Source organism: Gobio gobio, assembly GCF_949357685.1.
Source record: "Gobio gobio genome assembly, chromosome: 11".
NCBI lineage: Eukaryota > Metazoa > Chordata > Actinopteri > Cypriniformes > Gobionidae > Gobio > Gobio gobio.
This window is the reverse complement of record NC_137104.1, coordinates 40,278,316-40,305,832: the sequence shown is the minus strand read 5'-3', so window position 1 is coordinate 40,305,832 and position 27,517 is coordinate 40,278,316. Positions and strand designations below refer to the sequence as shown.

Genomic DNA, 27,517 nt, shown 5'->3' with positions numbered 1-27,517 from the left:
TTGTCATATCACACATACATTGCCATCTAAATAGTCAAAAGACACCACTTATTCTTACTAATGAATGACTGGGCACAAAATATAGAGAGATAGGGCCAGTTGTTTCAATTTATTCCAGTGAAAATTTCTGATTTGACCTGCTACCCCAATAGTGTATGTTGTTACAACATAGCAGCCTACAGAAAAAAATAAACAGTAAACATTCCGTAAAATGTTCTGAACAAATAAAAGATCTGAATCTGAAAGTTAACTTGTCAGAATGTGGTTTTATTGAGTTCAATGTTTACACAACAGCTGTAACAAAATTACAACAATAGCTATTATAACATTTTATTTTGGCAACATGCCTGGTAATATTCTGGTAGCCTATTTCACCATGTCTCTTTTTATTATGTGTAAAACAATGATTGCAGCATTTCAGCTGTGCATTGTAAACGTACTGTTACTGTTACCTCTTACATAATTCACCAAAACAAACGGACAACCTCCACAGAGGCCTTCTGGCCTCCTCTAAAGACACTGGACACAGTCTGTGAAAGTGAAAGAAGTCTTGTGATGGTTGGGCGGGTCACGCGTATTTCTGGCTTGTTGTTTTGAAGGCCTCCGGGAGGAGAGGGGGTGAATAACACGTTAAAGATGGCGGAAAGCGAAGGAGACGAGACTGCTCGGCCCGCTCCTCCGTCACTGCTGCCCACAGCGCCCCGCGATAACGAATCGGGGATGGTGGGTTCTGGTAGCCAGACCCCGACCTTGGTGACTTCGGGTCCGCGCGTGGTTCGGATCGTAAAGTCAGAATCGGGATACGGATTCAACGTCCGCGGACAAGTCAGTGAAGGCGGCCAACTGCGGAGCATTAACGGGGAGCTGTACGCTCCTCTCCAGCATGTAAGCGCCGTGCTACCCGGGGGGGCCGCGGACCGGGCCGGTATCGTGAAAGGAGACAGAATACTTGAGGTGTAAGTCTTTTATTTTCCACTTTATTTCTCATTTATAGCCTGGGAATCAGCTTTGCTCTGCTGTCAGCCAGTTTGACACACAGTCACCGGTGGCTTGGCGTTATTTTTACACATTAGCACAAGGTTCCGTGGACTTGTTTAAGCTTTCGTGGCCGTGCATGCCAACACATCCCTGCTAATGCAATAAACAGATCATTATTATGTAAGGCTTGAGCAGATAACACGTACTGGAAGTTCTTAAACGCAGAACGGTTGTTGTGCAACAGGGTCATCGGTTTGGTGTGTTCAATAATTCGTGTGCTATAGCCAGCTTGTGCTTATGTGTCATATACATCCAGAAGAGTCTCTGACTCAGTGACTTGTTGATGCATGACAGTTGCATGATCACCAATGCTGTCATATTGATCTCTTATCATCGATACAGCTGATTGATGTAGTTCATGACATGTTAGCATCCTAAATGGTGCTTGATCCTGGCCTAGGAAGTGATTGACCATTTTAAAAAAGTGCAGTGGTCAACAGATATCCTTTTTCTTTTCTTTTTTAAAAATGGCCAATACCAATATAGGTCAATGTAGCCAATATAATGCACATAAAATAGCAAAGATTACATACAAGTTACACATTTTCAAAATCACATATTTTACATTAGCCTATATATACAGGGATGTATCTCGATATTTGGCCATTTTAAGATATCCACTTTCCAGCCTTGATAATGAACACATTCATATTTGTATTTATTTTTTGTTCATTTCGTCATATACACTACCGTTCAAACTCTTCGGTCGGTAAGAAAAAGAAAGTCACTAATGCTCACCAAAGCTGCATTTATTTTGATAAAAATTACAGTAAAAACAGTAATATTGTATTGCTGTTTTCTATTTTAATGTTTTAACTAATCAGTTTTATTGTTTTCGCTGTGCTCTCTATAGTTATTGGCAGTGGCCATTAAAAAGCATGACTAAACTTCACCAGAGAATATTTGAAAATGTGCACTATTGACAAGGTTGTCGGTACATTTTGACATTAGGCAGAAAGATGATCTTATAAATTAGCCAATAATGCTGATAATATGATTTTACTATAGTGACATTTTACTATATAATAGTATTTGTATCTACTGGTATAATTTACAGAGTTTACTGCAGTGAGCAACCTTGAGTGTTAACATTGAGGACAGTTTTTAGAAAGCATCTTCCTTCTTCAGTGAATATTTGACAGATCTGCTTTGCATATTAATTCATAAGCTACATTATGTATGTAAAGAGCCACGACGCCACTGGTCATAGTCATTAGTCATTTGGAGGTGTGAGAGGTAACATGATCAGCATTATAAAAATGAGACGTATTTGGGTCACTGTTTTATCTTATGGGAAAATCAGAAGTTGAATAAGGATTCACAAGGGCCACAGAATGTGGTGCAGTTCTTCACAATGTCTAATAAACTCACATGCTGGTGGTGTGCTGTTGTCGGTTTCACTCAAACCACTTTTCACAGATAGTCTATCTCAGTGTGAACTCAATGCGCAGTTATCTAAATTGTGTGTATTATTAGATAAACTCAGGGCATGTGTATATAAACAAAGAAATCATGTAGGCTACTGCACGCTAGTGTCAGGGGACTATTTTTTAATAAAAATGATGCTAAACACTTTTTATCGGTCATTGTTCTCTTTAAAACTTCACATTTACTCAGAATGACCAAGATCTGATTAATTAATGTGTTTGATTTTGCTAATTTTATCCCATGTTGTCATGTTACATTCATTGAAAATGTCATGAAAACATTGGCCCCTTCCTAAAAGGAAGGAAATGCAAAAGGTTATTGGGAACATGAAGGTTGTTAGCCTCAGTCAAGTTTACTTTAACAAGTTCAGTTGTATACCTAACATCAACGTGAACTTTACATTTGACCTCTAGTAATTTACTGGAAATTCTTGAGGAGCATCTTTAGGAACATGTTCAATATTTTGGTTAGTACGTATTTTAAGTAGACTGGGTAAACCCAGCCTGATCTGCCGGCGATTTGATTTCGCCCTGCAGCTCAGGCTGTAAACCTGCACATTAATTTCTTCTGCTTCTGTTACACTTTTGCGGACTGGCTTATCCACCTGGCGCGCTATTGGCGGGTTTAACACGATGACTGATAGAGAAGCGATGGGTCGTTGCCCGTTTATCACGCCTCTTGTGGTCTGATTGGTTGAAGGATTATCCAATTGCGTACAGAGTCATTTGAATGATGCTTGTTTATCACGCCTCATGTGTAGGCCTGTCACGATAACAAATTTTGCTGGACGATAAATTAGCCAAAAAATTATTGCGATAAACGATAATATTGTCGTTCTGAGACCATTTTCATCTAAAATAATGATAATGGCATAATAATGCAGGTACACCTTTTCAAAGATCAATCAACTTTTATTTCTAAAGACTATTTAACACTGAAAACTGAAAGCATTTTAAATGTCCACAATAAATGAACAAAACAACCAAAACAAAAAAAGCAATGGACTCTCAGTCTGTTAACAAAAAAAATGCACCTGAATAAACAGCTGGGAAAACTGCAACGGATGATTGTGTTTTAGATAGTGCTGGGAATCGATTTAAAAAAATTAACCAATTAATTGCATTTTTTTCTGTAATTAATCACAATTAATATGTTTTTAATGTTTTGATATTGTAATAATTTCAGTTACTCTCCAAATTAATGTAGAAACAATTTATTGACAGCATATTTTAAATATGTGTTGTATTGTCATGTTTTTATGAATGAAGGCCAGTATCACTGATACTAATGTATCTATGAAACATTAATGACGTTACATTACAGTTTAACTGAAAGCTACCAATCTCAACATTTATTAGGCTTTAAAAAAACAACTTTTAATTTAAGTGAACTTAAAACAATCTTTACATAACCCCATTATAATAAATGTTATTTTTACCTGTGCCTTCCCTGTTAGACATATACAGAAATGTATTAGTTATCAAACACCTTTCTTAACTGCATAAATAATAAATGAAATATAGATTAATCATCATTAAAGCTACAATTTTCTCTGTTCCCGTTGTTCTTTGATGAACATTAGTGACAGGCATCATCAGTGCTCCTGTCACTTTAAGATCGGCCCGCGCATCTCATTTCCTCACAACTCTTTAAGTTCATTTAAGACGTCAATTTGAGACTCCTAATATGAGAATACTCCAAATTCTCTGTGTTGTTGTTATTGTTTGTTCAAGAGCAAAAGAGAACTCGATGTGAGCAAGAAACTGAAGCGAGTCTGTTTGTGCATCGAGTGTGTGTGTGTGTGTGTGTGTGTTAATCCACAAATAAAAAAAACAAAAAACACAACAACAAAAACCCCCACTAAAGACTTGTATGTAATGTGCAAAGTTATTTTCCCGTTTGCCCAAAAAGGAGTGGGAAGAAAACTTTTTTAATCCCACCCCCATTTCTCATAAATCATATAACATAATATAATAAGCTTCCTTCCACTGCCTCGATTGTTTACATTATATAAAGCATTAAAGTTCTGCATAATTAAGGGCATGGCCACTTCGAGTGACAGGTATATATAGCCATTTATCTGCTGTCTGTTAGTCATCGCATCACTTCAGCTCCGCCCACGTCCCGCCTTTTTGCCCATATTCTGTTATCCGGGAGTGACGCGCTGCCAAGATGGCAATGGCCATCTCGTCCATACTTTGCGCTTCAGAACGGCTCATCAGAATCCTATGGGTGACGTCACGGACACTACGTCCATATTTTTTTACAGTCTATGGTCTTAGTCATGAAAAAAAAGGTTGTCAACAAACATTTTTCGTCATATTTTCGTTAAAGAAATTGACACTAGTCAGAGCAAACTAATAGAGATGCTCCGATCAGCATTTTTGGGGCCGATTACCGATCACCAAGATCATGATCTGTCGATTGCCGATCACAGAATGGCAGGGGAATGGGAATCTTTTATCTATAATCTTGCAGAGTTTGCACCATTTGTAGAAATGAAACTAACTCTAAATGAACTGTATTGAGAAAAAAACTGTAGAAATAGGCAAGATCTTGAAGAACCACCAAGTGTTTATTTTAGAAAATGAGATAACTTAAGGCTACTGTAGGCCATCTTTCACAAATAAATGTATATAATAAATGTATAAAATTATCTCACCTAAATATTTGATCATGCAGTGCATTTTTGTTTTTAAAGACAAATTTTCAGGTAGGTCTAACATTAGTATTGAGGTAAGAAATACTAAAGACATTTAATAAGAAATCAAATGTAAATTAATATTGGTCTTCCCTGAATAAATTAAATTAGATTAATCCTTACACTTAAAGTTGCAAAAGTTAGTCATTCAAGAGCAGTGAGTGTCATAAAGGTTCATCAAACAACACAAGACAACGAGAAACTCAGAGACAGCAGCAGTTTATTCGACAGTAGGGCTGGGACGGTATGGATTTTTTTCTTACCGGGGTTGAAAAGCAAGAAATTCCCGCGGTTCAGCGGTAAACCGCTTTAAAGGGCTCCCGCTCGACTTTCGCGCACAGCCGCACACGCACACACCAGCGCAGGCAATTGAACATAATAAGGAACATGTTTATTTTACATTTATTTTTTCACGTTTAGAACAGGAACAATTAGAACAGAAATGGAATGATATCTGAAAAAAAAGTGCTGGCAAAACGAAATCTAGACTAGACCATGGTTTACATCCCAGCCTTCATATTTTTTGCTGAGAGAGCAGATCAGATCACGACTGACAGATCTGAAGATGGAACAGCATAAACAAAGACAAACAAACAAATTTTTTTTTATCGGTATTGATCAGTAATGTATATTTATTTGTTTATTTATTTCCAATATTTTTAATTTCAGATTGCAGTCGTCGTCATCAAACAATCACTTAAACTATAATGACTTTCGCGCACACCCGCCCATATAATATAATATATTATTTATATTTATAGTATTTATATTTTTATATTACATATTTTTAAATATTCAGGCTATTAATTTACATTTACAATTTACATCTTGTGTGCGCTTTTGTCTCAGTGGTTAATGAAGAATAACGAAGGCTCAAGGCTATTTAATTTAACAAAGTGTAGTCACTCACTCGCTGCTCACACTACCTTGATTGTAGCCTATATTATGCTACTTTTATTATTTATATTTATTTTTTATATTTTATAACATTTACATATATTATTTTACGTATCTCGTGTGGTGTGCGCTTTTGTCTCAGTGGTTCAAGGCTATTTAACGAATACTTTTTAGGCTAATGATTGTACATACATACATACATACATACATACATACATACATACATACATACATACATACATACATACATACATACATACATACATACATACATTAGGGATGAAACGGTATGGAAATTTAACATCACGATTATAGTGACCCAAATTATCACGGTTATCAATATTATCACGGTTTTGTTGAAAGTGAGATGAAAGTGTTCAAAAAGAACAGATGCACACACTTAAAACATTTCAACAAGTTTTATATTTGAAATTCAACAAACAACAAATAACTAAAGCAGCTCTATGCACTTTTTAAAGCTAGATTCTGTGGGATTTCCTTCCTAAATGGCTGTCGTCAATAGCAACGCATAATGCATAAATAATAATAATTTGTTGTAAATATAATCTCTAATGTTATCTCTGTAAATATATTCTCAAGCAATATTCTCATCAGTGTTCAGCAATGATGCATTTAAATCTAGCATATTTTGTGTTAAAGGCCAAACAGTATCCTAGTGAAATAATGCATATCCATATTTCCATATGATTTGACAGATTATTTTAAATATCAAAATGTGTGCATCATACCTGACACCTAGATGAACACTTTACAGTCAGTTTTATGACTGTGATTCTCTTCAAATGCTATTGAAGTCAGAAACGTGTATAACGTTACCAATGTTGTATGTAACTTTAGAGACGGTCCCTAAATTCGCCAGCGCTATGGCAGTCACATCAGATGCTCTGTGGTTCTGCTGTGTTTGTTTGAAACTATTTTCGCTGCTGAAATAGAACAAAAACAGTCAACAACTGTATGATGAATGAATCTCTTGTGTACATCGCACGTTTATCTCTGCTTTGAGTGAATATTTCAGCGAGTGAGAGCGGCGCGCGCTCTGAACATAACTGGCTAATCTGAACGCCTCTGATTATGAGACATTGCATTCATAAACTCAATAGCAACACTTGTGAGTGGTTATAATGCGCAACGCGATTATAACAGACGGCTTTTGAGATAAGATTTTGATATAATAAGTTCAACAGCCAGAGTGACTAGTGTGCAGCCTAAATAACGTTACACCCGCAAATGGCGGTTGTTAATGTCAAGCCCTGATTATTATCCCTTAAATGTCACCCTAGTTTTGTCTGAATTTGTTCGTTCGCTTCACGTTATTATTTCCCAGACGTAGTTTTGGTATTGAGGTCAAAGTCCACTTGCCTTGCGTTCGTAGTTTTGAAGTGTTTCCCTTATTACAGCGACTTTCTTCTGGCATGTTCTGCAGACAGGGTGACCATCTTCGATTAAGTTTCCCTCAGGACTTTTGTAAAAGCCAAAATATGACCACACCTCAGATTTGGTCCTTTTAGATGCTGAGATCCCCGAGTGCTGTCACTGCCATCTGCCATTTCTTCTCATTCAGAAAACAGCGGTGCGCTGTGCATGCGTCAGACTGACTGGACAAGATTTACCGCGAGTTTTCACAATCGTGATAATCACACGCGGTTTTAATGATAATTAAATTTTATTACTAACCGTCACTAAATTTTATCGTGGTTTACCGTGAAACCGGTAATCGTTTCATCCCTATTCTTAGTACATTAAAGGTGCCATAGAATGGAAAACTGTATTTACCTTGGCATAGTTGAATAATAAAGAGTTCTGTACATGGAACTGACGTACCATGAGCCTCAAACACCATTGTTTCCTCCTTCATATGCAAATCTTGTGCGTGCAAAAGAATCCTGGGATCATTAATATTTACACCCCTAGGTTTTGCATATACCAGCCCATGTTTTAGGCCAGGCAGTATTAACGTGGACCTGCAAAGCCGTATCATAAGTAATTCTTCAGGTATTGTGAAGCGGAAATGCGAAATGGCAGATCATGTATATAAATGTTATGTTCCAGCCTGTGCTGGGGATGTGAGCACTTTTCATACCCTTCCCACAGAACAGAACTGTCAACAAGCATGGTTGACTTTTATCTATAACAGGATACCGCACCAATTTAATTCAAAGTTTTTAGTTTGTAGGGGTGCTCCGATTGACCGGCAACCGATCTCTATCTGCCGATAATCGCTTTGGGATGATTGATCGGTGGTCTCTAAAAAGGCCGATCTCATGAACCGATCGCAGCTGACGACACATAAAACCCGTGCCTGCCGTGAGAGCTAGGGCATGATACGCAGCGACACCGTCTCATTCTCTTTCCAGCGTGGGTAAAATAATTATAATGCGAAAGGTGAGGTACAATTCCTATTTCTATATTAAATAACTTACGCAGTCATTTGAAAACTTTCTGTGAGACGTAAGTTGATAAACAGCGCGAGTGAATCACCGCGTGCGCACGCGCTCTCTCTCCCTTTCAAAATGCTCAAATGGTTTCATATCATCGCATCTGCACTAAAATCGAGCTGCACAGTTGACACAGGATTTGCCACTGTTGACATTTGCCACTTGCACAATCGAGGCAGTGTTGCATTGTCACTAAAGTTTATCATTTGCATTTATTTTTAAGTCTTGCCAGTGTTCAAACCGCTCAGCACTCGCACGCTCACACACACACACACACACACACACACACACACACACACACACACACACACACACAGGCCATCTCACAAAAAGCTTGTGAGAACAAATTGTGCTGAAATGGTCAGATATACACAAATGTATGTACTAAATGACCCTCTTGACGAGTATATGCACGTAAACCCTGTCGTGACTCGCGAGTGAACGTTTGTGCAACTGCATGTAACCGTATCCGTGTTCGCTCTTAAAGGGACAGCTGTCGAATAGGGCTGGGCCGGTTACCGCATTACCGCAATACCGCGGTCACGTGACGCCTAAGATTGTCACCGCCATCACATTGGCCTGCACGTGTGCACGTTGTGTCTAATTCCATGGATTCATTGATTCTAATGACATGGATTGTGTCTAATGACGTGTGTCTTATATGGATTCAAGGTTTTATAAACAAAACTTAATCAAAAGATGGAGCAAATCCGACCTTTCGCGAGTTGGGGAGCGCAATGTTCCATTATAACATTCCATTTGTACCTGTGTAATGTCTTTTAGCCTATAATTTGAATTTAATTTTACTAAAGCATAAAATACAGGCGCATAAGCAGGACGTGCACGTTTTAATTGCACGTGCTTAACACAATTCTCTCACATGGTTGCGCAGCCGAGAATAGCGGGTAGGGAGATAGAAGTCATGAAAGCAGAAGAAGAACGCATGGGTTTGCGTCGACCGCTGGTGACCGATTTCTCCCATAGCTGGCGAAAAAAAAAAAAAAAACACGGCTTCAGAAAGAACAAACTGAGCTGGACCTGCCTCAGTACTGGTAAGTTTTAACTCTCTTCCAACTCTGTTTGGGAAAGATTGACTACAAATAAGCTGTGCCTGCGAAATTTCATTCAATATAATCAATAAATAATCTATTGTAGGCAATTAAATATAAGTTGGCTATGTGATTCTGAAATTCCAATTTCATTAAAAGGCTATCGAAAAAGATATCCGTCTGGCAGGCTTACAATCACAGTAGTGTGCGACACTTTGTTAAATTAAATAGCCTTCGTTAAATATTTGAACCACTGAGACAAAAGCGCACACGAGATATATAAATTAATATGAATATGTAAACATATATAATATAAATATATATAATAAGTAATATACAATCACGGTAGGCTAGTGTGAGCAGCGACACTTTGTTAAATTAAATAGCCTTCGTTAAATAGCACCACTGAGACAAAAGCGCACACGAGAGGCATATAGCCTATATATAAATTAATATAAATATGTAAAATATGCCTAATATAATAATATAATATGTAAAAAATTATTTATGTAATATAAATAACAAATATAAATAATTATATATATATATAGCCTATATATTTATTTATGTAATATAAATAACATATATAGACATATATATATATATATATATATATATATATGTATGTATGTATGTATGTGGATGTTATATATTATATCTCACATTTGTTGCATCTGGACCCTTTAATTTACTGGCCATTTGTGATGAATAATTGGGAACTGGAACTTTCGAGTTTTGTGTGTGTGTGTGTGTAATGCTTTGACATGACCTTTTTCTTTTTCATTTTGGAAATAATCCTAGTACGTAAAAGGTTTAATTTGCCCAAGGCTGGTTTCCTGAGGAACTCCTTTGAGGAAGAAGGAGTAGGTTCACAAACCAAGGCTGAGTTTGTTTATGAGCTGTTTTCCATTTACAGTCTTTGGTGAACACCATCCCTGTCTTCAGTCCAATGACATAAACACGAATGTGTTAAAGAAGGAAAAGAAAATCAATATGGTATCTTTAGAATTTTAACAGTAATTCCTATCTGAAATGAGGAAGTATCAGGGAATCATTGCAGTCATGTGAATGTCATGTTACACAACAGTTTGTTCCTGTTTCAAACTCATTGTTCAGCATGTTCAAGTTTTTGAGCACGTGATTTTTTATTGAATTGGTTTAAAGTATGATGCATTGGCATAGATTTGGCCATGGACAGTTCGGACGTCCTAAGTTAAGAGACCCCATAATAATCCTTACTATTTCTTGTTATTAAAGTTATGAGAGAGAATACAAGTATACTTTTTTCTGAAAGTATTTATTTAGAGTACTAGAGACACTGTTTGTTTATGTCGTTGATGTATTTCGATTAATGTATGTTTTCTCTTTTTGAGGATGTAAATTAATAATACCAGAAGAGCCTTGCATTTTTAATTTCCCTCACCCTTTTGATATAATCAAATCATGAATGGATTTCAGTCTGTGGTTGTGTAGAAAGCTGGTCTGTCAGCTTTGTCTCATTTTTCTATGCCATCATGATGAAATATACCTCCATTACTGTCTTCCTCCATCTGTCACCTGGTTTATGAATTAGTGATGGTGGTAATAAGTGGCGGGCAGGTGGCATGTGCTATCTGTGTCACTGTTGGTGGGATCATGTGCATATGCAAACAATAATTCATAACTGTATGGAGAGATCCCAGTGACCCTCAACCTTTATTAGCTGAAAACCCCTGTAAACCAGCTGGGAAAAAAACCTTCATAACCAGAGACTTTTTGAAAAAGACATAAGCAGTTCCCTACATGAAATGTAAACCTTTGTTTCATTTCTGTAAATTGGCTTATTATACCAGTTTAAAGAGAGTAGCCTTTGCTTTAATGGTGAAGAAACAATGTTTGGATTGTTTTATTATTTAACATCTCAATGCTTATTGCAGATGTCCAATTAAAACTGTATGTTAAAGGGCTGATTTGCATGCAAATCACAGTTACATTTTTAAAATAAAGCCCGTTTTTGCTCTGCGTGGGCAAATGGGTTCTCTCAATGCCTTTGAGCTTTTGAATATCTAAAGACATACAGTGCCATTCATAAAGTGTGGGGTTTGTACGATTTATTTTATATTTTTATTCAGCAAAGATGCATTCAATTGATCAGAAATGGCAATAAATACATTAATGTTACAAAAAAAATCTGTTTCAAATAAATGCTGTGCTCTTTCGAACTTTCTATTCATCAATGAATCCTGAAAAAAAATTATGTAATAAAAATAAAATATAATAAAAAAAAATTATAATAAAAAAATGTTGAGCAGCATATAAGAATGATTCCTGAACGATCATGTGACACTGAAAACTGGAGTAATTGCCAAATCAGAAATAAATGACATTTTAAAATATATTAAAATAGAAAAGTTTTTTTTTTTTTTGTACTAGTTTTTCAATTTTTTAGTTAAATATGCAGCCTTGGTGAGTATGTGAGACTTCTTTCAAAAGCAGTAATAAAGATTAACCGACCCCAATTCCATCTTAATATTTCACCCGTGTAACATGACCCACTTTTTTCCATTTCTCCCGCAGTAACAGGGTGAGTGTCGAGGGGGCGACGCACAAGCAGGTCGTGGATCTGATCAGGGCCGGAGAGAGGGAGCTGGTGTTGACCGTGCTCTCTGTCCCGGCACAGGAAACGGATGGACTTGACGTCGGCGAAGAAAGTGCAGTGCAGCCCAATTACGACTACAGCGACAAGCAGGCCGTCCCCATTTCAGTCCCCACATACAAACATGTGGAACAGCACTCCGAGAAGTTTGTGGTGAGTTGCACAAAAATAATAAAAGCTTTTTACTTTTTGGCAGTTGTTTAGTGCTAAAAATCTTAGTTTCCTCCTGTCTTAGGTGTATAATGTGTACATGTCGGGCAGACAGATGTGCTCGAAGCGTTACCGGGAGTTCTCAATACTTCATCAGAACCTGAAGAGAGAGTTTTCCAACTACACCTTCCCGAAGCTGCCAGGGAAGTGGCCCTTCTCTTTGTCTGAACAACAGCTGGACGCTCGCAGGAGGGGATTGGAGGAATACCTGGAGAGAGGTGAGAGAGGGGACATTAAGGCCTGGTTTCACAGACAGGGCTTAGATTAAGCCAGGATTAGGCCTTAGTTCAGTTAGGATAACCACCAAACTGTCTTAAATTTCCAAAGGTAAGATGTTTAATTCATTTATTGGGTTGTTTCAAAGATTAAACATTACAACATAACACTAGATACATATAACAGGGCTCCAGACTGCGACCAAACGAAATTTTGTTAGCGGTTGCACTGGTGCGACCACCACGGTGCCCAACTGATAAGAGCTGCCATTTCTGTTACACATGAGAAACATCAAATGGCTCGTTTGAGCTACACGGACCGTTTATCAGCTCAGATCAATAATAGACAGCGCAGCGTGAGCTCATACACGGGCCGATCTCTATCACGTGACACTGTTACTACACAGCGCTGAGGCTGAGAGATCCAATGAGAAAGTGTTTGAATTCGCCACAGTATTAATAACATCGCTACTGCGAGATTTAGTGGGAAGTGTTTGCCACAGAATTCTGTTATAAACCACAGATATCAGATCAAACAGCACTGACGTGGAAACCAGGAGAAACATTGAGCTATGAACGAAGGTCAGGGGTTTCAGTTCACAAACCACCAACATTCACTGTGGAGTAACACCACATGGTATTATTTTGGCATAATAGTTGAATGTATATTATTCATCTCGGTTTGTACGACCTTTTAAAGGGTTAGTTCACCCAAAAATGAAAATTCTGTCATTAATTACTCACCCTCATGTCGTTCGACACCCGTAAGACCTCCGTTCATATTTGGAACACAAATGAAGATATTTTTGTTGAAAGCTGATGGCTGAGAAAGGCTTCAGATAGGCCTCCATTGGCATTCAGTACATTAATACTCCCAAGACCCATAAAAGGCACTTAAAACGTTGTTACAAAGTCCATCTCACCACAGTGACTCTACAATAATTTTACGATGCGACGACAATAGTTTTTGTGCGCAAAAGAAATCAAAAACGGTAAATCTCAACTGTTTAACTCTAAGGGACTTGGAAAATGAGCCTATTTTCAAAATAAAGTGGAGTGTTCCTTTAATATATGGAAAAAAGTCACTATAGCCCCGTTTTCCACCGAAATTACCCAGAACAATTTGTACCAGGAATTTTTTTTACAGGAACTTTTTTTCCCCCAGACCTGCTGCTGTCTGCGTTTCCACTGCGGTCTAAAGTACCATGAAGATTAGGCAAATTAGTCCGGTGATGTAGGACAGTGCTCCTCCCAGTCACCAATGGACAGTAATCATTTTTGCGCGACACTGTCTGCAACAATAACAAGTATGGAGGAGATGCAAGCAGCGCTGCTTTTGCTAGTTATATTGGTTTACTAAAGATGTAATTAACAAAACGGCAGTTTTTACAAGCACTGATACTAAAGCGTATTCTGAAAGCTCGTAAAGCTAGATTTAAAATTATAAACAACACGCGCCATCGGACAGAAAGAGCAAGACTGATATTTACTGAACGCAGAACGAACCTCGCAAGAATTTTAAAAATGCCGGTTGAAATGAAACGCTATGTGAGCTCAACCGATCAGCATGTTCAGCGGCCAAGTCCCACCTCAAAAGTTCCGGAACTTTGAAAAAGTACTACCTCGGGAGCAGGGCCGTTTGGAGGGGGAAATATTTACCCGGAACTTCATTTAGACCCTGGTTACTGCGGTCGAAACACACCGAGTACCACCCCAAAGTTCCTAGTTCCTGGGGAAAGTTCCTGCGGTGGAAACGCAACTAAAGTCTCATGAAAAACAAAATTTTCTTCAAATTGTGACTGAATTACACAGAAAACAAGTAAAGAGTGCTCCTTTTTGTTCAGGGTGATACTATAGAAGAACAAAAGTACATTTAATAAGAGTAGATTAAAATACAAATTTTCCCTATAAAAATGTGTTTTTTGCACATTACTTTTGTTAATAAAAGTTAATCTTATCATATCAATATGCATATCAATTCAAGCTCAGTGCTTCACTGTTAAATTTCCAATAAACAAACATGTAATATTATTAGTAACTGCACTTATGATTAAATTAACTTCTCCAGCGCCACCATCTGTAGAACTTAGTGCTCTCAAATGTAAGTCTGGAGCCCTCATATGATGTTACTAGTACAAGTGACACAGATCGATCATTAAAATAGTGATTACTAGAGTCAACGTGGAGGCTATACTTGATAGGCAGCACACAGATACAGGACGCGTTCACTCAAGAGAGAGTGCAAAAAGACGGGGCGCAAATGAATGGGAATATTCGCTGTATCATCTTGAGAGAGGCTCTTTTAACTTGACAACGGCACATTAACTCCTGTCAAGTCAGTCATGACGAAAATAGTCTGCACGCTTATTATGACAACTACTGAAATCTGCCGGCAGGATAAAAATACGAGCTTTGAGGTGTTTTTCTTTTAGCGAGTCTTTCAATAATACCACAGCCTGTCATTTTCTTCTTAAGAAAAAAAAAAAAGATGTTTAGAACATTTTTGAGAATTTCAAGAATGGCACTTAGGAACTTTCTTATGAACTTCTTAGAAATTATCTTAAGAATTTTCTTGATTTTTATTGGTTGATTAATTAATTTTTACTTTTATTACAGATTGTTTTATGTTTGTGTAAGGATGTTTTGTATTGTCATCTTTGCAACCACTGAGGAAGCCACTATTGGTTTTGTACACTTGTTCACACATCTAAGCCACTACGGAAGTGGTTTTGTACACTTGTTGACAGTATTTGACAGTAGATGCTGCACTTCTGCTAAACTCTATATAAATGTATATCCTGTCTCTCTTGACTTCTATCTCTTTTTAGTGTGCTCAGTGCGGATCATAGGTGAAAGTGACATTATGCAAGAATTCCTGTCTGAATCAAACGAGGTAAGTATGTGTGTGCAAAAACTGTATAGATCTGTGTGGAAGTGTTTTGGCTCAACAACACTGTTTGACACCGTTTCATGTTATAGAACCACAACGGCATAACAGATGTTGAGTTACGGATAGCGCTGCCTGATAAAACCACAGCTTCAGTTCGAGTCCGAAAGAATAGCACCACTGACCAGGTTTACCAGGTAAAATGTCATATGTTTATGCAACACAATCTGACTTTTTAAAGGGGTCATGACATGAGAGATCAAATTTGCATTGATCTTTTGACACATGAGAGGTTTTGTAACATTAAAACATCCTGCAAGTTTCATAGCTTAAAACGTCCTCTTCATTATAAACAAAGTATTTATTTAATCAAACTAATGAACATTGGGGGATCTGTGACGTCACATGGGCAGATACATTTGCTTATAACTGCCTCCAGAGCAAGACATCGACATATAATTATGTGTCAGCGCACTATAGGCCCCGCCCACAATTGGTCACTTGCTTACACCTGTCAACACCGGATGCGAGCGTCACACCAAAAACAAACACATTCTAATCACTGACGTGGTCTACACATCTGTACAAGAATAAATGTCAACATAAGCCTATACTATTTAAATACCAATAAATGGAGGCCAATATATTTTTTTATCAGTTTTATTTTGATAAACATGGCAAATATAACATTATGGTTACATGAAAACAGCTTTTACTGTTATAAAAATACAGATTCGTGAGAATTAGCGGAACTGAAGGCGTCAGAGTAAACGCAAACGCATCATCGCTGTCATCTGTGAATCCGGCCAATCGTGGAACAGCGGTGTCGTGCAGCCGCTCTTGAGAAGCTGCGCCAGCTGAGTGAGCCATCTGCTCTTGAATCGTTCTTGTAGTAGTTTGATGCCATACGTCACATTAACGTGGCGTCTGCATTAGCCAATCATAACCGTGGCCGTTTGCTGACAAGCCTCAAAAGAGCCGCCCCTTAAAACCAGACCATCACCCAGCACTCAACTTCTTAAACTAGAGGGTTATCAATTTAATATCTGGTTTAGTTAGGTACCTGGACGCTGTGGAATCAAAGGAAAAAAGCAGAAAGAGGCATTATCAGCAGACCTCAAAATTTGCACCGTACCTCCAGTGGATCTAAAACCAATATATTAATAACATATTGCAAACAGAATGGGTTCTATATATTATGAACAAACTCCATGAAATCAGCTCCAATGTTGGAGGAAGTTTCTATCAATTCTCAAATCAATTTGAGACCAGCTTGTTTATACCCGCCGTTGTAGCATAGGCCATTCCAGATTGGCACACAAGTTTTTAATATTAGGAGAAGATCCACCAACATGTACTGTCTGTCAAAACTCTTATCATTGAGCATGTTTTATTAGATTGTGCTGGTGAGAAACTTTTTTTACTCCGTTAACTCTTTTGTTAGACCAAATATAGTTTTAGAGTTTTTAACAAATAATAAATTGTACAAACCTGATATAGTTGTACCATACATTTTTCTTGCCATGAAAATAGCCACATAAGCTGGCATAGCGTTGTTAAAAAGGTTCAGAATGAGAGTTGAAAATATTTTTTCTATATATATATTATTTACTTTTTGCACAAAAAAGAAACTTTATGAACATTATAAGTAAACCTCAAGGAATTAATTTTTTTAATATAAACAAAAATCCATGACCCCTTTAAATATCAACTCAGTGACCTTAACAGAAGCTCATCTTAGTCATAAATAAGTGTCATTTTCCCTTTTTCAGGCTCTCGTCATGAAGGTTGGGATGGACAGCATCATGGCCAGTTACTTTGCTCTCTTTGAAGTTATTAACCACTCGTTTGGTGAGCATTTTCCTTCAAGTGTCTGTGTTTTGAGTTAGTTTCTAACACGAAGGGAAGAAAACATTTAGACATTCACTGAGGAAAGCAGATGACCTTGTTATGAAGTCAAAAGTAATTGCACTTATGATTCTTTTTAACAGCAATTAAACTGCCGCTTTGTGATCTCTTCTCAATCAGACGAACAATGTTTTGCCCCAGCTGGCAAGCTCCGATAAGGTGCTACTGAGCTCATAAGGACATTGGGCCTTGTTAATGAAACATAAACAGAACGAATTTCTGTGTAAATCATTTGCAAAACCCTTCTTGCATACATTTATAGAAGAATGTTTAGTCAAACTTTAGTTCGGGGAACACATATTTTGACTTTTGCCTCTTCAAACTCTTAATTTATAGTTAATTAATAGTTAGTAAGGTAGTTGTGGTAGTGGTTAAGTTTAGGTATTGGGTAGGATTAAGGGATGTAGAATATGGTCATGCAGAATAAGGCATTAAAGGAACACTCCACTTTTTGGGAAAATAGGCTCATTTTCCAACTCTCCTAGATTTAAACGGTTGAGTTTTACTGTTTTCGAATCCATTCAGCCGATCTCCGGGTCTGGCGGTAGCACTTTTAGCATAGCTTAGCATAAATCATTGAATCTGATTAGACCGTTAGCATCTTGCTCAAAAATGACCAGTGAGTTTCAATATTTTTCTTATTTAAAATGTACACTTCTGTAGTTACATTGTGTACTAAGACCGATGGAAAATGAAAAGTTTCTAGACTGATATGGCTAGGAACTATACTCTCATTCCTGCGTAATAATCAAGGAACTTTGCTGCAAATGGGTGCAGTGGCGCAATGATATTACACAGCACCGTGACAACCTGCCTGCACAGGGAGTGTGCTGGGGGCTATTTTTAGGCGCTGTGCGTAATATCATTGCGCCGCTGCACCCATGGTACGGCAGCAAAGTTCCTTTATTATTACGCAGGAATGAGAGTATAGTTCCTAGCCATATCAGTCTAGAAACTTTTCATTTTCCATCGGTCTTAGTACACAATGTAACTACAGAAGAGTCAAGTTTTAAATAGGAAAAATATTGAGAAACTGGTCATTTTTTTGAGCGAGATGCTAACGGTCTAATCAGATTCAATGATCTATGCTAAGCTATGCTAAAAGTGCTACCCCGGAGATCGGCTGAATGTATTTGAAAACGGTAAAACCACTTTTTACTTTTTACTCTAGGGGAGTTGGAAAATGAGCCTATTTTTCAAAAAAGTGGAGTGTTCCTTTAATATGTGCTTTATAAGTATTAATAAATAGCCAATATGCTAGCAATATGCAAGCTAATAAGCAGCTAGTTAATAGTGAGAATTGCTGAATTTTCAGCATCATTACTCCAGTCTTCAGTGTCACATGATCCTTCCGAAATCATTCTAATATGCTGATTTTCTGCTCAGGAAAGATTTTTTATTATCAATGTTGAAAGCCGTTTTTGCTGCTTAATATTTTTGTGGAAAGCACGGCCACTTTTCCACTGTCAGGCCAAACCGTTCTCGTTGCTCAACTCTTTGGAATGTAATATAAATGTGTCAGTTGTTTCCTTGGTAATGCAAGAGTTTACAGATGGTGTGAGAAGTAAACGGCGACCACATTATGGAAACATTTCTTTTAAATTACATTTTTGTTTACTTCGCTCAAATAGCACGCTTGGCCAGATACAGAGAGAAACTGGTAGCCAGTTTGAATAAAGAGAAAAGCATTTATTTGAAAATTGAGATTGCATTTCTGCAAACTCAAGGGTTTTTTGTTACTTGACCCTAAACTTTGAACGGTAGTGTACCTATAGCAGATATCAAGATTTTTAGTGTATATTACAGTATTTAATTCTGTTCCTCATATAAAGATATCTAATGTGATTTAATAAATTACAGTAAATTTACCATGAAACGGTAAACCGTTTGCAATATTTACTGAAAATCTCTCTCTTGTCGTCTTTTTCTGTGTTGTCACTTGCACCATTTCTTCCTAAAGTGCGTAAATTGGCTCCTAATGAGTTTCCGCACAAGCTGTATGTTCAGAACTACACGTCAGCTGTCCCGGGGACGTGTCTCACGGTGCGCAAGTGGCTCTTCAGCACACAGGAAGAGGAACTGCTGCGGGACAACCCACTGGCCCTACACTACTGCTTCCATCAGGTCAGCCCGAGTTATTGTCAATTCTCTTTTTTTTTATTGCAGATTAAGTAATATATAGCGTCTCCAGACCTTATCATGGTCATTATGATGGACTCATGTACACAAAAGCAATAAACACGAACACTTTACACATTACAGTCAATGCAGACCATAAACAGCACAAATGGACTTTGAACAGCTAGCCGAGGTGTCAGGTTAATGCATCATCTAATACCATGCTCGTTTGGTTTCACTTTACGTTTTATTCTGCATATTTATATAGACCTTATGCGCCAGAGAAACAGGGCTAACGGTACTTCAGCTTAACCTCATATAATCATATCAGTGAGCTTCTCATCTCATATAGTCTGTGTTTTGGTCTCTTTTCTTCAGGCACAGGATGATGTGAAGAAGGGATTCATTAAAGCAGAGGATAATGCGTACCAGCTCCAAAAACTAGCAGAACAGAGAAAGATGACAACGGTCTCTCATACTTTATCCGTCACAGAGTTTTTAAATAAAATGCAACATTTAAATGCTATTTATCTTTTTATTGAAACCCTGTCAACAACATGTCCAGGTCACATTTCACCTCAAAATCAAATAAAAATAAATTATTTTAATAATAATAATAAAATCAAGCACAATTTGGGGGTGCTTTTTTATTTATTTATTTGCACTGTAACTGTTTTTTTTTTTTTTCAATACATTTCTATTACATTACACATTCTTATTACTGTAAGGCAAAAAATAATTCTCATTAGAGTAATGCAAAAATTAAATATAATATGGCACAAAGTGTAAGTTTAGTGTTATTTAGTATTATTTTATATTGTTAGAGTTTTCTATATTCTATTTTTTATATTCTTTCAGTTTAAGTTTTAGTGATTTGTTTTTTTGTGTGTCTTTTTCCCTATTATTTTAGTTTTTAAATATTTATTAATAGTGATTTAATTATTGTAAATAGTTTTTTCCGTTTTTTTTGCCGTGGCAACATTTTTCATTTCAAGTTTTCTATCTAATATTTATATTTTATTTTAGATTTGTTTGAATGAATAATTTTTTAACAACGTTGGGTACGATACATTGAATTATATTTATTTTTTCCTTATTTTGGGGTGAAATGTAACCTGAACACTACCTTTTTGTCACAAATCAAAATCTATTAATAATATGTAAAGGCGTTTTGTTTCAACGCAAAATTAACATTTGTTTTCCTTCTTTTCTGTGATCTTTCTCCCGCAGTATCTGAGTCTTTTGCGCTCATGTGAGGGGTATAACGAGGTGGCTTTCCCTCACTGTGCATGTGACTCACGGAGGAAAGGTCATGTGATCACGGCCATCAGCATGAAGCACTTCAAGCTACACGCCTGCACTGAGGATGGCACTCTTGAGGTGGGTGAATGATGCTCAGAATGTACAGACATCATTTTAAAGGGTTACTTCAGCGATTAGCATTAAGCTTTGTATCAGTAGAAACCCGGTGGTATATTCAAATTATCGTACTTTCCCCCCTCATGTCCCTCTGAGATGAGAGAATTATGCATTTTATTTCTGGAAAAAATCCTCCGATGACGCAAATATTGTCATTTTGCATCATCTGAGGATTTTTTGGCCAGAGGCTAGAGACTACAGCCAGTAGTAGGAGCTAGTTCCGCATGTTATCAACCCGCCCATAGGGGTGGGATCTCACTCAGAATGTAAATGTGCACGGCCGCTCGGCTCAGGCATTCATAACGGAGCGTTGCGGAGCAAAGTGAGTGTTTCAACTTTTCAATTAATTCTTATGAAAGTTAAGCTTCCATAGGCATGATCTGAAAACACCAGACTGGACACGCGTTGTGAATGACTGCCGCGTTTACCTCAGCTCTTCGCTCTCATGATGAATGAAATCTGACTCCTGCTGCGTTTTTGCCGTGACTTTCATTCGGCTCATTTGCGCTTTATTGAAAAGACATGTTCAGTTTTTAATTGTAGTGTGTATTCTCTAACTGAACGAAATTATTTTATTACTATGAAAATCAAAACGACGGTGGGGGCGGTGTCATGGTGGGTAAGTGATAACCAGTAGCCGTGGCTTAGGGAGTGGCCTCGTTGGGCAGCGAAGCAAGTGCATTCTTGGAGTTGTTATCTTTCTTGAGACATGAGACAAAAATACATTTTCTGTCTTTTCTCAGTCTAGAAGGCACCAAATTCTAAAATAATTTCACACTTCTACTACCTAAATGACCCAGTTTAAATACACAGTCATCTTCCCAGCACTGAAGTACCCCTTTAAGGCGTAGAAGGCTTTTAATATAATAGAAGTTTGAGAAGTGTTGTACTGTAATCTGGTGATTGTTCACATTGGTTGACATCTGTCAGTGCGGTGTGAAATGGTTTTATGAGAACATGTTGGATTTGTTCGCCCATAGTAACACTTTATCTCTGACTCTCAGAATCAGGTGATTCTGTTCGAATGGTCAGAAATGCAAAGATGGGACACAGATGAGGAGGGAATGGCCTTCTGCTTTGAGTATGTACGGGGAGAAAAGAAACCTCGCTGGGTCAAAATATTCACTCCTTATGTAAGTCGCCCAAAAATTATTGCTTTATTACTTACATGCTGAATTATGTTTATCAGAACATTTTGAACAGAAATAAGCCCTGGTTGTGTGTGCTTGTGTTCCCTTCTCCAGTTTAACTACATGCACGAGTGCTTTGAGAGGATTTTCTGTGAGCTGAAATGGAGGAAAGAGGTATTAACTTGCACACATTTCTGCTTTAGCTTCTTTACCTTTCTTGTCATTTGTTAATGAGTTTCTCTCTGATATGTTAAAGGTTGAAGAGGAGGCCTCAGACAAAGGCAATAAGAACTGTAGTAATAATGGTAAGAACCTTTTGCCCTCATTTTATCACACACAAGTTAATGGGATTTTTCCAAGCGTACTCATGTGATGACCATACTCACAGAAACCAGAAATACTGGTTCATACTTACCACATTTACATTCAAGCATGAGTACAAAGTCACATGTCATGCGTGTGATGCTCATTTCAGCCATCGGTGCATAAAATGAACCCTGAACTTTCTCGGAAGATCAAATGTATTCCTTTATTATGTAAAACAGAATGCAGAAACATTGATTCCAATGCACTGTAGGCGAGCATAGATTGGAAATACTCCATCAAATGTGCTTTTTATTATTGAACACTGTTTTATTCATTGAGCAAATAATATATTCGAACATTTCAGTTGTGCTCGTGCAAAGTAAATATTTAAAATACAAAAAATCTTGGAAATAAATTGTAATATATTATTTTAATTTATGAAAAGTGAAAGTGAAATTTTGTATTACAGTATTACAGTTTTCTTGGTGTGTGTGTATATATATATATATATATATATATATATATATATATATATATATATATATATATATATATATATATATATATATATATATATATATATATATATATATATATATATATATATATATATATATATATATATATATATATATATATATATATATATATATATATATATATATATATATACACACACACACACACACATTACACATACAAACCTTACTTAAACTTAAAACTTTACTTAAAAAAAACCCTTGTACACATTCCTAGTGTATTATTGTATAATATAAAAAAAATTTTTTTTTTTTACAAATGATATATATAATATTTACACTGGCAGCTCAGAGCTGTACAGCAGCATTTAAGTATGAAATTGAATGAATAAATGTATATATATATATATATATATATATATATATATATATATATATATATATATATATATATATATGTATATGTATATATGTATATATATATATATATGTATATATGTATATATGTGTGTGTGTGTGTATGTATGTATGTAAATATGCATATTTGTGATATTTTTACCTTTTTATAAAGGGCATTTTTCCATAATCTTATTAAATATAGGATATGCTTCAGCTTTCCTTTTATATTCTTAAATTTGATCTATAAATTAAATTAGAATAAAACACTATAGGCTGTTACCAATCAAATTAAATAATTTACACTGAAAAATTACTACTGCATTAAATAATGTTATGGGATTATTTTAAATATTTTTGAATATACAAATAAGAAATGTTGGAAAGATTAAACTAAACCACCAGTAGGTGGCAGTATGTGACCGAGCGATTCAGTGAAACGGCTGATTCATTCAAGAATTTGGCGGTCGTCTACGAATAGGTCATTGAATCTTTGATTCAACCGATTCATTAAAACGCTGAATCATTCAGTAACACGCTGTTGCTGTGAGATGCGTTACGGTTCTGCTGTGATATATGTTTGGAACTATTTTCGCTGCTGAAATAGAACAAAAACAGTCCATATTGCATCTAAAATGTAAGTGACTTAATGTTAATTAATTGTTTATGGAACTGGTGTATGAAATCAGTGTAATTTTCAGTCGTGATGGTATTCAGGAAAACAACACTCTTGTTAGTGTGATGTTGCTTAACTGTATCATATGTTATAAATATAAAAACTACACAAATTTAACCGTGTATGTTAACTGAGTTTCTTTGTATGAGCGGCGCTCATTTGTTTTCGATTTTCTCCTCGAGAGGCTGCGAGAGCCTCAACAGCACAACCTTGTCAGTTCGTTTTATATTATTATCCACTATCGATCGCCACTTACACTAACTGAATGCAGAATCATTATTGCACTTTGGTGATTCCCTAGATATTTTTTGTTTTGACATTTTACTCAGGATATATATATATATATATATATATAAAATGACTGGTGTGTACTCCAGTGAGAATGTAGGTGTGATTTTAAACTTAGAGAACCTGTAGAGCAGAAGGTTTCATTTAAAAATCCATAGGGCAAAAAAGCTTTGAAACTCCTTTAAATGGAATCAAGCTAATGAAACACTTGTGTATTGTAGAATACCTCTCGCCGCTGGAGCAACAGAAGGGATGGCGCCACCTAGGGGGTGAAATTGCAACTTCCTAAAACCCCTGTCTAGACCCCCTGTGGAACAGCATAAATTGCGCTGGATCATCACACTTGAGTAGACCACCATAATGACCATGTTACCACGGCAACACCCCAGCGACACCATACCAACCACGTTTCCACGGAGACAAAAGTGTGCCTTTCAGATGCAGAGCTTTCCATATGGCAACCACAGCAATGCAAAATGCCATCATCATGGCAAAGCAGACGCTGCAGGGATGTTCCACCCCAGATCAAGAGCACCGATGGTTTTCTGCTGTCATTTCATCAATAGATACTTTGAACTCGCATAAGTACATGTAAAATACCACATAGGACGAGATCTAAAGATCTTCCACGCATTGGTTTAGGAGACGAGCTCTTCTTTAAGTCTACTGGCTGGATTTTGGAGAGCATTAGCTAAAGTAAGGCTGCATCGGCACTGTTATCAGAGCAGCGTAGTAACAAATGACCACTTTGTGATTTGGAATGGCAGCCACTATCACAATTGTTTGATAAAACTATATATATGGGAGGGGGAAATCATGCCTTAACAAAAAAATATATATTAATTTGTGTAGCAAGGTCACCATACAAACAATTAGTGTGGGATCTCTCTAAAAGAATATTGCGATGGCATTATTGCTTGATTTTCCCAGTATTGCTAAAATTAGCTCATTTTATTTCAATTAAATGAGGAGGAAACAAGTCTGTGGGAGCAGTGACATGGGAAGTGTGTGCGTGCGTGTGTGAGTGAGTGATTGTGTAATTAAGGACAGGAGTGTATATGGACAGATATTAAAGGGATAGTTCACCCAAAAATGAAACTTCTGTCATCATTTACTCCCTTAAGTTGTTCCAAGCCTGTATGAATATCTTTCTTCTGCTGAACACAACCAACCAGTCGATGGACCCCGTTGACATTCTTCAAAATATATTTTGTGTTAAGCAGAAGAAATATATTCATATAGGTTTGGAACAACTTGAGGGAGTAAATGATGACAGAAGTTTCATTTTTGGGTGAACTATCCCTTTAAGGTTAAGTGTAGTTCGCACAGGCGACCTGTAGGGGGCCCCAGAATCAAACGCATAAGTAGCTGCGCTCAGGATACAGTTCATTTGTTGACCTCAGAGGGAAATCATCGAGTGAGTCCTCGTCTGAGTTTGTTTTTGTGTTATTTATTGTTCAAGACTGCAGTGGCGGCGTAGAGAGACAAATGCTGACAACATCTGAAGGGGAGAATATTGTGTTCTCAGAAGTGTCTTATCACTTTTCTCTCTTATATGTTTTCGATAATAAGAACTAAGACAGCTAAAGGCAACTAGTCTCAAACTCAAGTACAAATTCCCCACAGTGTGCTAAAATAACAGCTAATTTAGACCACTACAAAAAAACTGGCTATTTTCTCTTTTAATGCATAGTAGAGAAAATGGTATAGCCAAAAAGATATACCATAAAGGACCCTAGTCGCCCCCCTCATCATAGGACAAGGCACAGCTTAACATTTTCTTAACAGACATGCATGTTTAATGCAAGTCAGAAGCTTTCACCATTCCATTCCAGCACAATACTGTGATAAATGAGCTTATCCCTATCCAAATGCTTAAGCCACCTTGGCTACGATACCTTGATCAATAAGTGAGTTTGTATATTGTGTGTGTGTGCGTGCGTGCGTGCGTGTGTGTTCTACATCAGATTGCTCTCTGGTTAGAGTAAAGACTCCTATTACAGCAGCACAGTAGCATCTGTGGTCTATTCGTATTTACAAAAATTTAATTTGTCTTCAGTCCTGATTATTTCCGTGTTTGATTAGTTCAGCCAGTTTATCAATGTGAATGGAAAAAAAAAAAAGTTAGGCTTGTGTGTTTTACAGTCGTGTAATTTGTCCTTTCGTCAGGAGTGCAGGTGCGACACTTTTTGAATTGTTTGGAAAATGTCAAAAGTGTTCCTCCTCGTCATGTTCACCAGCGCTAAAATATTAGTTGTTTGGTCAGTGTTTCTTCTTTTGTGTCAATGTGCTGGGCCGGGGTGGGGAGAATATGAATGTACCAGAATGTATTTATAACATGGATGATTTTTTTTTTTTTTTTTTTTGTCATTAACTTGAACTGCACCATTTAAGATCATAACGCTTCAGTTTAAAACTTAAAACACTAACCTACTCTTATCCTTCCACTGAGTGTTTTCCTAACTTTTGGCCCACCTTGAAAGTATTATTAATGTTTTCAGTGTTTTCCCCAAAAATTGGTGTGTTTGGACGATTACTGACCAGTTTAACGGCTATTTGTCTGTGTTCTGCGCTTCATCTGTAAATTTGACTGCTTATGTGTAGTACTGACAGAGTCTTTGTAGCTTTTCTGACTGAAAACTTTAATTTATTTTTCTGCTAAATCGACGGGATTGAAACAAGGCCTTTGCTGTGATGGGTTTAGAAAGGGGCTTTGTATGACAAAAGATATAATGCATAGGCCTACTTGAAGGAGATAAACAGGCGTGCATTATTTAATGTAGCCTAGATAATGGCGTAAATTAACAATAATATCGGGATACAATAGTTTTATATCTGAAATGTGTGAAGGTTAAACTAACCAGAGTTATAAAAAAAGACAAACCTTTGAGAAACATCATGTAGGTTGAAGCATTGTAACATACTATTTTAAATAAAATGACCTATTGGAAAAAAAAACTGTTCATGTGTTTTCATACATTCATACATGTATTCGGAGGAGAAGGAGAAGTGCTCACTAACACCGATTTAGACAGAATTGTGAACAATGTTTGAGAGATAGGCCTTTTGTGTACATAGGAAAAAGTCTTAGATCTTTGAGTTCAGCTCATGAAAAATAGCACAATTCATTCATTGTTTGGTTTCTCCTGAAGCCTTTTTTTTGCAACAACTGATTTCATTTCACCATACGTTGCAAATACAGTGCAGAGCTTTCGAAGCGCTACGGCAGAACGGTGGCTCACCATTGGCCGATGCTGTTCAAGTGAGCACCACAATGCATG

At 36.9% G+C, this 27,517-nt stretch overlaps 1 protein-coding gene across 2 annotated transcripts; it reads left to right on the top strand.

Moving 5' to 3' along the window:
• The first annotated feature begins 466 nt into the window (after nucleotides 1-466).
• Nucleotides 467-27,185, top strand: snx27a (sorting nexin 27a). 2 transcript variants are annotated; one of them, XR_013817451.1, is made up of 14 exons: nucleotides 522-956; nucleotides 12,126-12,357; nucleotides 12,440-12,632; nucleotides 15,458-15,522; nucleotides 15,609-15,713; nucleotides 17,289-17,367; nucleotides 19,385-19,548; nucleotides 19,921-20,010; nucleotides 20,773-20,922; nucleotides 21,966-22,094; nucleotides 22,206-22,265; nucleotides 22,348-22,396; nucleotides 24,458-25,264; nucleotides 25,500-27,185. XR_013817451.1 is itself a non-coding variant. In XM_079828752.1 (13 exons), exons 1-13 carry the CDS (start codon nucleotides 637-639, stop codon nucleotides 24,523-24,525), a joined length of 1,704 nt encoding a protein of 567 aa, XP_079684878.1. In that variant the 5' UTR covers nucleotides 467-636; the 3' UTR covers nucleotides 24,526-27,185. The 2 variants fall into 2 exon arrangements, 1 of the variants encoding a protein (XP_079684878.1); XM_079828752.1 differs by having other exon boundaries at nucleotides 467-956; nucleotides 24,458-27,185.
• The last annotated feature ends 332 nt before the right edge of the window (nucleotides 27,186-27,517 follow it).